Source organism: Pempheris klunzingeri, chromosome 21 (genome assembly GCF_042242105.1).
Source record: "Pempheris klunzingeri isolate RE-2024b chromosome 21, fPemKlu1.hap1, whole genome shotgun sequence".
NCBI lineage: Eukaryota > Metazoa > Chordata > Actinopteri > Acropomatiformes > Pempheridae > Pempheris > Pempheris klunzingeri.
The window spans coordinates 19,981,415-19,998,146 of record NC_092032.1 but is presented as its reverse complement, the minus strand read 5'-3'; the positions used below and the strand labels follow the sequence as shown (position 1 = coordinate 19,998,146).

At 44.3% G+C, this 16,732-nt stretch overlaps 1 protein-coding gene across 1 annotated transcript in view; it reads left to right on the top strand.

Annotated features, from left to right (window-relative positions):
* pld1b (phospholipase D1b) overlaps window positions 1–16,732 on the top strand; it is a 33,772-nt gene that overhangs the window by 2,383 nt on the left and 14,657 nt on the right. The window contains exons 2-9 of the mRNA XM_070852703.1: window positions 13,264–13,434; window positions 13,527–13,690; window positions 14,667–14,809; window positions 14,919–15,030; window positions 15,123–15,188; window positions 15,578–15,636; window positions 15,946–16,038; window positions 16,680–16,732. The exon at window positions 16,680–16,732 is cut by the window's right edge and continues 100 nt beyond it. Of these exons, the coding sequence (XP_070708804.1) occupies window positions 13,296–13,434; window positions 13,527–13,690; window positions 14,667–14,809; window positions 14,919–15,030; window positions 15,123–15,188; window positions 15,578–15,636; window positions 15,946–16,038; window positions 16,680–16,732 (829 nt within the window). The 5' untranslated portion in view covers window positions 13,264–13,295. The remainder of the gene's footprint in view (window positions 1–13,263; window positions 13,435–13,526; window positions 13,691–14,666; window positions 14,810–14,918; window positions 15,031–15,122; window positions 15,189–15,577; window positions 15,637–15,945; window positions 16,039–16,679) is intronic.

Sequence of the window (16,732 nt, the reverse complement as noted above, 5' to 3'; positions counted from 1 at the left end):
TGTTACGTTCTCCTACATCCTCTGAACAAAACATGTCGCCACAGTTCCTGAAACTTCCAACTTTGCCTCAGAATCAGAAACTGAACTGATTTAAGGAGCTGAACGTTTTGGCGGGTTTTTAAAGAAGCGTCATCGCCGGCGCTGAGAATTTCAAGTGATTCTTTTTCCCTGAGATGCACCCAGTCGGCCTCCCTCCTTCAGTTTCCACGTTCACTTGTACCTTCTCACAGCAGGAAGTGCACTGTAGTCGTGTTGCAACGCAGCTGTAACACTAGTGGGGCAACGACATGGCTGGCGTGGGGGCACGAAGGGGTTGTTGTAATACGGCTGTTTGTGGCGGACAGGAAGTCTACACAGGAAAGAGAAGAAGAAGAAGAAGAAAGGAGGAGATCTACCTTTTTTTTGCTCTTTATTTCTCTGATTTGTTTTGCCTGTGAGTGGACGGGCGTGTTCACATGTGTGTGTGTGACGGTGTGTGTTTAGAAGGACCTGCTCTTCCAGTGTGTGTGTGTGTGTGTGTGTGTGATCGTCATGAATTAAATGGGGCAGAGTTGACTCACTTGCTCACTCCCATAGAGACTGACTGACTAATGGGCTTGGCTCAACGATAGTTGTGCCTGTTGTGCACAGGTAGGACGCTGTGTGTGTGTGTGTGTGTGTGTGTGTGTGTGTGTTTGATTATATATTCATGTAATGGCTCTTCCAGCAAATACTGTCTGGAGCATGGGAGTGCTTAATTGACTTTGTGGGCGTGTGTGTGTGTGTGTGTGTGTTTGTACTGAACACACACACACACACACACTCTGATAGTGGAAGCAGAGCTCAAGGGGCAGTGGGTGCGGTGGGAGAGGTCCAGCCTTTAATCAGTTCTGACAGCAGTGAGATGCCACGAGACACACAGACTGACAATAAGACCCAACAGCAGACGCAGACCCCCGAATAAAACAAGAACAAGTCTGCAACATTTGAAGCTGGAGAAGCTTCTCACGCCGTCGTTTCTATGCCAAACACTCCACAGGTGTACATGAAAGCCTGGCGGGCCTTCAGTCCTTCACTACATGGCAGATGAATGGGAGATGTTCCTCTTCGTTTAGAAATGTTCATTAGTTTTTCAAGCCACCTGCTGATCCAGATGAACGTGGACAGCGTGTGTGTGGAGACTTTCCACCAGAACCGGAGAAACCATTCATTAATTTCTGGTGCTAGTTTTGTCCTTGTTGAAGCAGGAAATGGTTAAACAGCTGCTGCAGACACAAACCAGTGAGAGCTCCGCTGATGCGTAGAAACAGGTAGTTTGGGAGGTGGAAACTCTGCAGGGAGCAAATGTTTGCACTCCAAATAATCCGCTCACCAAAATGCAGTGTTAGATGGTAATTTAAATGTTTTCCATAACTTCCCTAAATGCACTGAAGCGATTAAAAGCCTTTTTCTCGCAGTGGAACACGAGATTATTGTTTAACCATAAAGGTCACAGGTTTGATCCTCACTGCAGCAGCCTGCAGAGTTGAATTAGCTCTCAGAAGAAGAATCGATCTTCATCGTGTTAGAGGATCTGATGCGGCTCCCTGGGCCACACTGACAAAATGAATTCCCATCAAAGTATTTCCTGAGTGTGACGGCAGCGAGTCCCTCACTCTGTAGGTTTAGACCGCGGTCACGGCTCGTTAGCGCTGCAGCAGGTGTTTAAAGGTGTTCTGCTCACTTTAGAGTTCAGACTTATCAGAGCAGGTTTAATCCGTCTGAACGCTCCTGGACCTCCACATCTTCATGTTACCAGGAGCTGGTGTTGGTGAGGGGAACAACAAAATGGCGGACAGCGAGGTGGACAGACGGCCCTCTGAAGGAGGAGGTCACCTGATCCACAGGGTCCCTTATGACATCACAAAGGGAGCCAAATCTAAACGACGTGTTTTCCAACCAGAAGCATTTGGAGGCCTGATCCACGTCTTTAGGGGGCCTGATCCACGTCTGTACGGGGGCCTGATCCACGTCTGTACGGGGGCCTGATCCACGTCTTTAGGGGGCCTGATCCACGTCTTTAGGGAGACCTGATTCCACGTCTTTAGGGAGACCTGATCCACGTCTTTAGGGGGCCTGATCCACATCTTTAGGGAGACCTGATTCCACGTCTTTAGGGAGACCTGATTCCACATCTTTAGGGAGACCTGATTCCACGTCTTTAGGGAGACCTGATCCACGTCTTTAGGGGGCCTGATCCACATCTTTAGGGGGCCTGATCCACATCTTTAGGGGGCCTGATCCACATCTTTAGGGAGACCTGATCCACGTCTGTACGGGGGCCTGATCCACGTCTGTACGGGGGCCTGATCCACATCTTTAGGGGGCCTGATCCACGTCTTTAGGGAGGCCTGATCCACGTCTTTAGGGGGCCTGATCCACGTCTTTAGGGAGGCCTGATCCACATCTTTAGGGGGCCTGATCCACGTCTTTACAGGAGGCCTGATCCACGTCTTTAGGGGTCCTGATCCACGTCTTTAGGGAGGCCTGATCCACGTCTTTAGGGAGACCTGATCCACGTCTGTACGGGGGCCTGATCCACATCTTTAGGGGGCCTGATCCACGTCTTTAGGGGGCCTGATCCACGTCTTTAGGGAGACCTGATCCACGTCTGTACGGGGGCCTGATCCACATCTTTAGGGGGCCTGATCCACGTCTTTAGGAGGCCTGATCCACGTCTTTAGGGGGCCTGATCCACGTCTTTAGGGGGCCTGATCCACGTCTTTAGGGAGACCTGATCCACATCTTTAGGGAGGCGTGATCCACGTCTTTAGGGGACCTGATCCACGTCTTTAGGGGGCCTGATCCACGTCTTTAGGGGGCCTGATCCACGTCTTTAGGGAGGCCTGATCCACATCTTTAGGGGGCCTGATCCACGTCTTTACAGGAGGCCTGATCCACGTCTTTAGGGAGGCCTGATCCACATCTTTAGGGGGCCTGATCCACGTCTTTAGGGAGGCCTGACTTCATTTAAACTGGATAAAGCTGCTGCTCGGATAAAAACAAGGGAAAATATATATAAATATTCATAAACTATTGGATTTTAAAGACTGTTCAAATAGTCCAGAATCAGGATTCTTCCTGACTTTCTAAACCGGACAGTTTATCCCAGTCGATGTCGTCGTGACATTAATTCTGTCTGTTAGTGGAACAAAATGTGAATTGAGTTGTGTGTTTTTGTGGAATTTCCTTCACCCACGATCCTCCTGTTGCTTTCTATAATATTGATTAGGGATGAAGCGGGTGTGTCAGCTGGATGCCTGACATGCCTCAGTGAATTGATCGCACACACACACTGTTGTGCCACTGGTTTGGCTGGTGGAAGCATTTGAATTGAGTCACACTGTCGCAAGTCAGGAGACGGCAATCATCAAATTAAACACACACACAGTGTCACACACAGTTACTGTGCACAAAAAGAGGAAGTGCAGTGCAAACTGGCAGTCACATGTCTCTGGGTGATGTCAGTCTGGATCCGTCGAACTGTCCAGTGTTGCTAAAAATGACAAGACGGCAGCGAGGAAGCTCTCCGTCACATCACATGGACGGACTATGAGACAACGGGCTCAGACAAGTACAGTAAAAAGCCCCCACGCCTCCTTCAGGGGAGCAAAGAGACACAGAATGACCTTTCCTTATTATCATGTTTGTGGAGATGTGATGGCTGCAACTAGCATCTGCTTTTAAAATTCCAGGACTAGTTTTACTGTAATTTTAATGAAACGTTACTGTGGCCTCAGTATTTACAGCCGAAAGTCTTTACTTCTGCAGGTTTTTGGTCATAAATCAAAGTTTCAGACAGATTTTGACCTGATGGTGGAACATTAGAGGATCGTGAAAGTTATTGCGGTTCATCCTGAGGGGAGTCTGATGTTTATCTGACAGCTGGAGTCACTGGAGATAAAAACATGAAGTCTGTGTTTCCTTCCCAGGGTTTGAAATTAGCACCCACCACCCACCGATTTGCAGATGATTCTGTGTAGTGGCGGGAATATTTCATCAGTTCACCGTTTTTATGTGTGTGTGTGTGTGTGTGTGTGTGTGACTGAAAGGTGAAGTCAGCGATTCTGCAGAAAGATTGTTGATATTTGAGCTTAACAGCAAAACAAATACACTGATTAGCACGTTAGCTTCTCCCGTTAGCTGCTCCCGTCTTCAGCACGGCGCCACCTGTTGCAGGTTGGCAGGTCTGTGTAGGGACGCTGGATTCTCAGTGCTCACGCAAAACGGACAGCATGAGGAGATATTCGCTGAGTGTGGCAAAAAGTGTAAAGGATTAGGATCGATGGCTACGCCTTTAAGTCACTGTCAGGGACACACCAGGATTAAAGAGCAATTTGCAGGTTTTTTTTTTTTTTAAAAAGTAGGATTTAATATGTTTTACAAGACATAAGTGCAGAAATTCAGATGAGAAAGTGGCTTGTTGCTCACAGAACTCCTAAAAACACATCACATGACATAAGATAAGGGCGTCGCCGTCCGCTGCTGGTTTGACTAACCTTTTTCTAACCTTTTTTCAGTAGGTTTTAATTACATTTGACCATTTAGCATCATAGTGAATTACTGTGATTGTGCAGGTTGTACAAACTAACAGTTTTCCGAGCAGGAAAAGCAAAGCTGCTAGCTTTCGTTCCGGGGTGCGTTTTGTGCAGGTGAAGAGAGCCGACTTCACCGCTTCATCCATTACGAAAAACACGGTCATTTTAGCCTGGAGGATTATCCTCCCGCTAATATGATGGAGCTTAGGATGGGATTTTGATGATAAGACCATGTAAGAGTGAAAGACCGGTTGATTGAGGGCGGCTTGTGCAGTTTTGGGACAAAAGCCGAGTCTCCAGTTGTTAAACTACCGCTTTTTGGGTCAGTGGTGAGGTTTGGGTTAGGTTTAGGCAGGCAGTGGGTACGCTTACGGTAAAGTCTCCAGGAAATAAATGTAAGTTTATATAAATACCCAAAAGTAATTGTATGTGTGTGTATCAGAGAGAATGTCAGCATGAGATAAAAGGGATGTTAGCCTCAAATAATAATTCTTCAGTGTTTCAGGTTTCTTATTCAGTCGTTATTTTTCACAGATAAACATAAAAAAGAGACATAAAAATAGACGAGAGTGTTTAGTGGAAACCTGGAATGGCTTATGTGAAAACTCATAGTAAAAAAAAACATGATGATTATTGTCAACAGGTCATTAAAGTCTATTTTCAGTCTGTTGTAGATCAATACTTCCTACAGTTTCTACTCCTTCTGTCAAGTATGAAGAACCTCCAAAACTGGAAATACAGGGTTGTAATCCAGCGGCAGACGTGCTCTCTGCTCTGAATACCTTCTTTAACTGTTTGAGATCTCTTTCTGTCTTTGTTGGCCCTTTAGGCTTCATGTACGTCACCTGGAAAACAGAAAAAGAACATATTTTCTCACCTTGCTGACGTCTGTCTGACCCCATAGTTTGGAAAAAGGGAAGGTTGTGCGTTTTTATGTTTTTGATAAAGGAAGTTTTCTTCTTCCCTTAGTTAGATTTATTATTCCCTTTATTGCACTAAAAATAAAATAAGGATCCACTGCAGGGCCTCCGTCATGTCAGTGTTGTCTATCACACTTACTATCACATACTGAAGTTGTTGGACAACGGAGGAGCTGTGCTGTAATGGAGCGTTCAGTATTTCTTCCATCACTTGGATTATGTGCATCATAACGTGTGAGATTAGACAGTAAATGTTTCATGCAGTTGGTGGAGCCGACCACCAGGTGACAGTGTCACAGTGTGTTCTGATCGCTCACCTGTCGGCGACCAACGTCAGTGACTTTCAGGCTGTTTAAGTCATGAATCAGTGTTTTTGCCGCCTTAATGGACAAAGTAAAGCAGAGGACAACAGCTGCTCTCTGTAACATCAGCCAGGAACAATCAGACAGTTAAAATGAATAGCGCAGATGATGAGCAGCCTTACAAAGAGGAGCTGATGCACAGCACTGAGCAGGAGCAGGAGTTATTCAGCAGTTTGTGTTTAAACACTCAGCACGACCCCGTTGACCTCTATAACGTCCATGTTTGAAGAAGCTGGATGTTCGCCCAGAAGGTTATGAAGTATTTCGCACGGTTCTGTGAATCTTCTCTTTCCTCTGGTGTGCAGCTTGTGAGGCACCTCTGAGGGAACATTTCATTAATATAAGTAACGTGTTTGGTACTGAAATGCGTCCCATGAGGGTTAACTTGTCATCTAGCGCCATCATCAGGTCAGAGGTTTAATTTAATTGGGATTAATTAATTTGTCCCCTTGAGTTTATTGTGTGAACTCATCAGTCGCTCTTCTTTCCCCCTGTGGACCTAAAATGACTACATGGATGCTTAACACGGCTCCGTGTTCTCTTTTAATTATCAATCATTGATTTGAGAGAATGAAATACTGAAGTGAAGAGAGGAAATAACTATAGTAAATGCATAAATGAAGAATTTTTAAGAGATGGTTTGCAGTTTGAGGGCAGGAACTTCTCCCCCTCGTGACACCTACCAGACTCCATAGAGAAATGTTGCAATTTAAGCCGAGATCCTCCTGCTTCATACGACTTTAAGCATAATCGTTGCCACCCCCACCCCCCCCCCCAAACCTCAGCTAGTCTTGTGAAAGCTTTCTGTGCATGTATGCCTCTGTGTGTGTGTGTGTGTGTGTGTGTGTGTATGAGTGTGTGTGTGTTCAGCGCTCACATGTAGGTGGGAGTCTGAATGCTTTGGTCCTTCTCTGGAATGTCAACAATGAGTCACGCCAGTCTATGAAATTCAGTCTGGTTCACCCTGTTTATAGCGTAGCGTAGCATAGCATAGCATAGCATAGCATAACGATAACACTAACATTGACCCTGACAATGACTCCTCCTGTGCAGGCGTGTGTCATGAACTTGATTCTGTTATCATAAAAACCCATTGTTGTGTTTCTTCTCACACTTCCACATCCGCAGGGCGGTTTGTGGCCTTTTTACCCTCATGAATGTTCTCAGAGGAATTTATTTATTTTATCTGTGGCCTCTACTGGCGACCAAATACTGCAGCAGATACGCTCCAAGCCTCCTGAATTAGATGAACTTGGTCTTAAATAGAACAACTAATTGTTATTTCTAGACTAAGTGATTACTTTCACTTAATAATGTTTAATTATCATTTATATATTTTATACTTTTTTGCTTTTGTTTTTGTAAAGATCCACTTATTGGAAATATACTATACTACGTTTGAATAAAAATGCAAAACATTTTCTAGTTTCAGCTTGAATGTTGTTGCTAAATTGTGAAGGCATTAATTGATTAATCGAAAAATAATGCTAAGCTAAGCTAAGCTAAATAGCAGCTTTCATGCGGACATGAATCAGTCTTACAAATAAGCTCATATCCCACAATTAAGTTTAGACTACTAAGACTAGTTCGAGCCTAAACTTTACGGTGTTGTGTTGAAGTGTTCATGTGTCTGAGGATCTTTCTATTGATTGATTTGTCCTTAAAATTTCAGGAAATAGTGAAAAATACACGTGCATTTTCATAGAGGCTGCAGTCATTTCTTCAAATTTCTGCTTCAGACCTTAAATATATTCAGTTTTAGTGTCACAGGAGACAAAGAACAGCTGCAGATCCCCACATTTCAGCCTCCACAGGGAACGTTTGGTTTCCTTCCTTGAAAAATTATTAACTGAAAGTTGAGATTGTATCAAAAAAGTTGGCTGAAGTTTCTTGAAATGGTGCAAAGTCCCTTTAACACGGACAGGTGTGCCTCAGCCGGGACACCCCCCTCACCTTGCTTCTCATTGGCTGCCCCCCCCCCCCCCCGACCAATTGCGTCTCCTCCCTCCCCGCTGCGTCCCGCCCGGCTGAATCTTCATCCCGTCAGTCTGTGACTCTGCTGCACTCTGCTCTCGACCCCCCACGCTGTCTGTCAGGGCTCTGTGAAAGTGTGTGTGTGTGTGTGTGAGTGAGTGTGTGTGTGAGTGAGTGAGAGTGTGTGTGTTCCAGAGAAGGGGTGTGTGTGTGTGTGAGTGTGTGTGTGAGGTGGCAGAGAAAAGGCGCTGCAGAGGAGAGGAGAGGAGAGTGGTGGCTTCCTGTTTGGTTTTTGAGTGAGTTTGCTCTCTGACGAAGAGGAGACACTTTGATGAAGTGAAGACGTGATGATGATGATGATGATGATGGTGGTGATGAAGGGCTTCCCTCAGCCTCTTTGTGCTCAGGTCAGTGGATGTCGACGCTGTAGAGCTGCTGTTTTAAATGAAGAAATCCATGCTCCTCCTGCTATTGTATAATACAGTGTTCTCCAGCTTGTTGGCGGTTTCCAGTTTCTAGGCTGTGTGTGTGTGTGTGTGTGTGTGTGTGTGTGTGTGTTTATTGTGCTGCCAAATGTCAATACAAAAAATAATTATTTCAGTTATTAATCAAGCAGTTAAGTTCTCTGATTAGACAGAAAAATATCAACAATAACAACAAACGCCATCATAAAGATTCTCATTCTCAAATTAATAAGGACACACTGGCTATTATTATTATTATTATTATTATTATTATTATTTGTTTTATATTATTTATTTTTTAATTATTATTGTTGTTATTTTATATTATTTATTTTTATTTATGTTTATTTTTATTATTTATTTTTAATTGTTTTTATTTTTATTAATTTATGTATTATTATTATAATCATTATTTCTATTATTGTTATTATTATTATTTTATTTCAACAAACATTTTTAATAAGGATCGAGGCTTTCACTGAAAAACCACCATTCGATAACAGTGTTTAAAGCTGTGTCTCACACTGACCCACTGCTTTTCTGAAGGGGAAATATTGATTAATATCGTCCGTTTTATCAACCAAACTCTTCTCTAAAATATCAGAAATAACACCAAACGTCATCACAGGTTCTCAGAGTCCAAATATCTTCTTACTGCTTCTTTTTTAAAGGGTGTTTTTGAGGACAAATCAATAAGGATACGCTGGCCAATAGTATTATTATTATTATTATTATTATTATGTGAATGTAATAAGGATCAAGGCTTTCACTCAAAAAGAAGTGTTTCTGAATGGGACATATCAATATATCTCTGTTTTATCAGCCAAACTCTTCTCTAAAATATCAAAAATAACAACAAATGTCATCACAGGTTCTCAGAGTCCAATGCGACGCCTTCAAAATAGCTTATGTTGTTTCATAAGTGGCTGGAAAACCTAAATAGTGACGTCTTCCTGTTACTGCATGGGAACATGAGGGCAGGAGGAGAGAATTTACCCCCTTTTTTTTGGTGTTTTTTCGGAATCTAAAAGGAGCTGAGTGACAGATTAAAGATGCAAAAATGCTCCACAGAAGAATTTAGGAAGTCTTTCCTGCACACAGTTTGCATGTTTTCTGTTTCTTATGTGTCACATATTCTATTGGTCTTGTGTTTTTGGTGCATTGGTCTTCATTGTAAAGACATTTGGTGGTGAGGTGGTCGCCCTGGGTTACACCACTGCCCCCTTCATGTTCCTGCATTGTCTTGGAATGAGCGCGATGAGATGCTGTGGATGAGTGGAGTCTGCTGTCACTGCGACCCGTCTGAGTCGGCTCCCTTTAGTCGTTTGTCGCTGAACATGGGCGACCAAACGAGCGTCGGCTCTGGAGGTTATTTGATCTAATCTACGACGGAGGAGCCACCAAATGTCTGCTAAGTGATTTCAAGTGTCGAGGCTGTCGATGATTGCGAGGAGGAGAAAATGAGAAGTTAAAGAAAAGAGGAAGAAAGGGTTTTGTTTTTTGTGCATTGGTATTTTTAGTGTGTGTGTGTGTGTGTGTGTGTGTGTGTGTGTGTGTGTGTGTGTGTGTGAGTGTGTGTGTGTGTGTGAGGGCTCAACAGCCTGCCACCTGGCTGGAGAGTGATGCAGAGGGGGGGTATTGACGGTTCACACTGTACCCAATTAATGTGAGTGCAGACTGGGCTGAGCGTAATGCACAGACACAGACACCACAGCAACAACCGCTGGCTGCATCAATCATCTTAAAATATATACTCCACATTTCCAAGGTCAACAATGAACCTTCAAGCTCAATTTCCTCTTTAGATTAGAATCAAACTCCGGTTTATTGCCAAGTAAGCGTTCACGTTGCTGGTATAGTGGTGCATTATCGAGAAACATAGATATAAAGTATGAAAATATAAAATAAAGATGTTTACAATACGGAATATGAGAGAAAAGATATTAAAAACATGTCTGTTTGTTAGAAATGGAAGAGGCAGATAAGCAACAAGCGCTTCTACATTCAATACTGAGGATTTATCCCAAAATATTAACTGAACTGAATGTCTCTGTGATGTTAAAGAGGTCAGAGCCAGATTATTTTTCCCAGGAGATGGTGGTGACCAAACCAGAGTGAATATTTCACCTACATTCACCTGGTGAACACAAACAGAACTTGATGCCGTGTGTGTGTGTGTGTGCTGCTGCTTGCTAATGTGTTTTCTGACCCTGTGAAGTTTTCACACACTGGTAGAGCCAAGAGGAAACGGATTAATGAGAAAAGGCGGCAAAGTTTGGTGAAGAAAAACTTATTCTTGCATGAAAACACACATTTTTAAAGTGTATTTCAACACTAGAAAGAACACTGGTAAGTCTGTTGTTGATTCATTTATATTCTCTGCAAAGGAAAACACTAAAGGCAGCAAAAGAAGACGAGTCAGCCGACAAGTTGAATGTTTTCTGTGGAGCAAAACTGTAACTGCAGATCATCCTTTCTCCGTATAATTAAGGTTAAAATTATTAATAACCAAGTCTGCACGATGTCTCATTCTCAGTTTCAGCTCTTTAAATCTTGTCTTCAGATCTAGTTCAGGTGTGCAGAAGAGGCTCAGGTTCGTGTTAGTGTGATCTTTAGCGCTGATAACATTCAGCTCCCTATCAGACAACAAAAGACACAGTCTTCTTTGAATCTGTACGGCTAGAATCTCAGGTTTCTTCTCTTTGGCTGATCCTTCATGTCCGTCCCTCCTTTTACTTTCATTCCTGCTGGTTTTCAGTTATTTCTTGAACTCCCTGCATCACCGGTTCCCCCAGCAGCTATTGTTAGACGGCAGACACACCTTAGACGCTCTTTCACACACATTTCTGTGTCTCTGCTGGACTTTTTTGATGTCCAACATGTCGTCAGAACATAAAGGACATCAGCACATCACCTGACTCCATATCTCCACAGCTGAATAAGTGATACAACAACACAACATTAATAATAAGCAGTAATCCAATACCAGAAGGTTTTATCAGCACACTCAAAGAATTCAAGTAAAAATAGATGTTATGAACATGTTTTATGTGCTTTATCAGTTGATGTTTGCCTGCTTGGCCTTGTGAGAATGTGCTCTTAACTCTTTCCTGTCTGGCGTTCGTCCGATCCAGCCTTGGAATGACGAAGGTGTGAACTCTTCCCACGGTCTCACACCGATTCTGCAGCCTGTCCACGTCACCACAGTTTACTGAAACCGTGCACCTGCAGGGTTTTTAGGGATAATATGTGACGAAAACACACGATGTCAGTCAAATACCTTGTGTTTATTAATAAACACATCCTATTTATATGTATGCATATTAAACAGAAAGTCTCTGAGATCACATCAGTTGAATATTGTTATATGATCTGTTTTTAATTGTAACTGTCATCAGTAATATCGTTTACATTCATATTTCTATCTATCTTAATAATAATATCTGGATGTCAGCTTCTAAATCTGGTCATTTCACTAACACAGAGCAAGATGGATCCAAGAGTAGCTCCACATCTGGACCAGAGGACTCCTCAAATGTCTCATCTGGACTCTCTTTTCCAGTTCATTCATTTCATTTCATTCCATGGGCATCTCTGCATGTTAGCGTCCCAGCTTTAGTCTGGACTTGTGGTGTTCGACTCCGGTTCCCATTTTTCTTTGATATCCAAACTCTCGCACACTTTCCACAGAAGAGGAACACAGAGAATACAAACAGAGACACAGTTTGTTGATGCTGAGGATGGTTTGCATACTGTCGGCTTTGTGCTGCTTTCTGTGCGACCACATGTGTTTGCAGCGTCACGATGGCACGATAAACTTTGCTGCATTTGCATCTAATTTGTGTTGAGAAACATGCCATGTATGGGACATGCCACCCGTGCTGAGAGGCTAATTAATGCTTAATGATGATAGTGGGATAAATGTCTAATCCATGTGCATGATATTTATTAAAAGTGCTTTATAACAATGCCAGCTTGAGTTCCTGTACCAGGTCTCCTTTTATTCTGTAAGCATCAGTTTTAGAGAGAGAGGTCGTGCACTAGCTTTCCTGTTGATGGTGGATGGATACGTAGGACGTCTGAGGTTAGGAAAGCGTCTGTCCTGCGGTGGTTTGGCATCGTGTTAATTTATGGGACTGGGTCACTCGACTCGACCTTCCTGTGAAGTTCTGAAACAGTCTTTGTTAGACACCAGAACTCCCTGGTCAGGTTCAGGTCTCCTTTAGGCTCCGGGTTTTGAGAGATAAAGACGAGCCGGCCTCAAATGAAGGCCTGGTCCTCTCTGCAGTATTTGAGGAAATGTGGTATTTATGTTGACGATGATTATAAAGTGTATAAAAGCATAATTTGGGACCTTTTCAGTGTGAGTTTGGGAGCAAACATCCACTTGTAACCATCATTGTCTCTCTCTCGGTGTCACCCACGCACACTCATTCATGTTTCTGGGTCAGTTTATGTGAAAATCCCTCCAGTCAATCCACTTCATTCACGAACAGCACTCCCTCCCTCCCTCCCTCCCTCCCTCCCTCTCCCTCCACACACACTTATGTTGAGGAATGTGTTTAAAAAAGGCCGCTGCTTCCTGTGCTTCTCCCCTGCTAATCCTGCTGTTTGGATTAGTGTCTGACGCGGTGTGAGGCAGCGAGGACAGAGATGAATGGAAGAGCAGCAGGTTGTGATGAGAAAAGGGCTGAAGGACACAAGAGGAGATTAAAAGAGGGAAGAAATCCATCGGAAAGACGCGAAGAGTGTGTTTGATGACAGATAAGAGGGTGCAGTCACCTGTGGTGGCAGTGCGTTCACAACTACAGGACACCCTTCAGGTCCTTGTACTGTAGTTTCTTTCCATCCACTATACTTATTTGACAGCTCTAGGTCATTTTTGTACACAAAACAAAGAAAACCTGGGAAAATGCAAGGATGAGATTCATGTTTGACCCTCACCTTTCATTTAAAATCCCCTTCCCCTCTTTACCTGTTGCTCCAGGTGAGCCCCGGGCTCCAGACCGAGTGCTAGCCATGTTGCGGCAGAGCGAGCCGACCTCCAGCACCCTGCAGCTGGTCGCCAACGATATGACCGACATCATGGAGAAGCTAGACACCCGCGAGCTCGACCTGGGAGATGGAGAGTACGACACAACCGACACCATCGCCCCAGGTGTGTGTGCACTTGGCTCACCTGTATGAGAGCATCTCTCTGTGCGTCCGCTAATCTGATCTGTTCGTGTTTCTGCTGGTGTTTTCCTGCAGCGGAGCGTTTGCCTTTCACGGCGATCTACCACACGGTGGGCTTCAAGGAGCCCCAGGCCAAAGTCTTCCTGTCCTCTCCCATCACCGCCAAGATCCTGGAGGTGGAGCGGTTCACCTCGGCTCAGGACCGCTTCAACGTCACCACGCAGAGGAGCGTCAACAAGGTGCACACATTCAGCACCTGCCTCATTATACACCAGTTATTTGTCTCAAACGACTTGATGCTCGGAAATCAGTGACGTTGCTGTGCAGGTCTTTAGATCACTGAGCTGGTACTGTCAGTACGGTTTCTCAGTCCATATTTAATCTGAACGATTTCTAAACCAGTTTTCTCACTCAGCTGTTGTGAGACGGTGAATTCTGTCCTCAGCTTCTTTTATTTGTCACCTTTAAACAAGAATCTACACATCATGCTAGTGGCTTTGTGAGTTTAATCTAATGAAGACATGCTAACATGCTCTTATTGACAATGCTAGCACACTGATGCTGAACATAAACACTGGTGTTTTTAAACCTGGGCCCTGTTTTTACATATTTTGGGTTTTGAAATATCTGGTTGGTCCAGTAGATCACATCAGCAGGCAACTGGGAATGATCTGCAACTGCTGCACTGTAATCCTTCAGGTCCACTAAAAGAGCTTGTTTGATCCACTGACAGGCTCAGAGTGTTATTCTGAGTGTGTGACAGCATCATGGAAAGGATCCCTACAGAGAGAGACCTGGAAGATCCTTTTGGTTTAACCACAAACAGCACACACACCAGACTACATTCACTAAAACAGGGATTCTAATCGCACAACATGTGAGCTGCTGGTCTGCTGCTGCCTCGGCCGTGTAGTTTGTTTGTGCTATTGTGTGATTGAGTCTGAGCCTGTCGGTGGCAAAAACAAGATATTTTCAGTGGATGTTCATTGATCAGACACAGTTAATCCAAAGGATTATGTTGCAGCCTGTTACGCGGCTGCCGGCTGAGGTGATTTTTTTACAGTGACCCTGTAAAAACAAATTGGGCAAATGTATTTGTACAGCACTGTGAGAGAGCAAGGCCATTCAAAGGGCTGCACATGAGACATAAAAAGGCATTAAGATTTAAAACTAAGCATTAAACGTCTGACTCATGTGTCTGTTCTGGGCGCTCAGTCGATGCCGGCGGTGTTTAAAATTGAGCTGAAACACGGGGAGTTCACGTGGCTGGTGAAGAGGAAGGAGAAACACTTCATGGATCTCCACAGAGAGCTGAGGACGTACAAGACCTTCATGAGGCTGCCGCTGCCGTCACGCAGGTGAACGCTTCTTTCTTTCTTAGATCTGAGTCCAGTCAAAGCCCCAGAGGGACAGATTAGGGGATAGATTGTTCTTTTTTCACTCAAAAGTTGTGTTTTGTCTCTGCAGTCACACGGTGAAGAGGCAGACGGCAGCGAGGAGCGAGGTGAGGGAGATGCCGAACCTCCCCAGAGGAGGAGGAGACGAACTGGGCAGAGAGGAGCAAGTGTCCAGTCGCAGGGTAAAGCTTTTATCCTTCACTTCTCTTACTGTCACGCTTGATGATGTTTCATTTGACTGCACTGACTGGCTGATGTTTCTCTAATGCTGTAGAAACAACTGGAAGATTATTTGAACAAACTGCTGAAGATGCCGATGTACAGGAACTACCATGCAACGGTAAGGACGTTTAAAGGACCAGTCTGTGGGATTTATTTTACGTCTGATCCTCCATTTGTCACAACACAAAGTGGTCCTCCTCTTCTTTCTTCTTCATCTTCCAACCTGCTGCCTTCACGCCACCAAATTCAAGGCCCTGTTTGTCTGTTGAAACATGGCTCATTCTACGCTAATGAAAACACAGCTAGCTTTAGGTGATTATACACCACTGAGAACATATTTCTGAATATTCCATTTGTGCCAATAGATTCTCCTGAATCCTACAGACTGCACCTTTAAGAAGCGTTCTCGCTCATCTCGGAAAACCTGTAAAATCTGGAAAATGACAAAATAGGCCGTGATGCGTGCCGTAGTTTTGCTCAGAGAAAACCCCTGTTCCTTTCTTTCAGATGGAGTTCATTGACGTCAGCCAGCTGTCCTTTATCCACGACCTGGGACCAAAAGGCTTGTAAGAAAAACTCTAAAATAGAATTTCCTTCCTTTTGGTATGAAAGTTTTACACCTGAGCCTATAAAACATGACCAAACCTGACTGTTTTGGTGAGACAATGTCATATTCTAACACCGTGATTCTTCTACTAAAGCGTTTATATGAAGAAAAGCCAGTTTCAACGGTCAAATATGCAGAATTCTAGCAAAAAGTTTGTTAAAGACCGATTCTAGATAAATAAAAGTGTGACGACTGTGTCAGGAAACGACGTACGAAGCCTGAATCAGCGTGTTTGCAGGCGCAGATGTTCCCTATTCTTGTCTTTCAGAGAGGGAATGGTGCTGAAGCGCTCTGGCGGCCATCGGATCCCCGGGATGAACTGTTGTGGTCGCAGCAAGATGTGCTACCACTGGTCCAAACGGTCAGTGACCTCCAACATGGAGGATGGTTTCTTAAAAATGTGCCCGTGAGTCCTGCTGGATACGATAACTGCTGAGATCTGAAGACACGAGCGTTTAAATGGGTCCTGAACTGATCTGAAGGAGGAAAATTGAGGCTCCAACCTGGATGTCGGGGGGTTAAAGGGACAGCTCACCTCAAAATCCTCTCACCTGTAGAGCTATTAATCCATAGATGGTTTATGTGGGAGTTGCTGAGTTTTGGAGGCATCAATCAATCAATGAAGCTGCAGAGATTTCTCTCCAGTACCACGAACTGGACGGCACAAGGAAGTGCCAAAGATAATACATTTGAAGGATCGATAGCAGCGGCTATTCAAGATAATCAGCAGTTTCATGTAGGAACTACTTTCTACCAAACTACACCCGCCAGCCGTCTCACCGCTCACCCGCTCATGGACGAGAGGCCTGAGCTCGTGTCTGTGGATCATCTTCTCTATCAAATGTATTATTTTGGCGCCTTGAGCACCACAAGCCGAGTGCCGTCCAGTTCCCTTACTGTACTGGAGACATTGACTCACTAAGGGTAAGACGGAAAATGTGTGTTTTGGATTTTTGCGTGCACTCTCCCTTTAAAACGCTGACTCTTACCGCTTGTGTGCAGCTGGCTGGTGGTGAAGGACTCCTTCCTGCTGTACATGAAGCCGGACTCGGGTG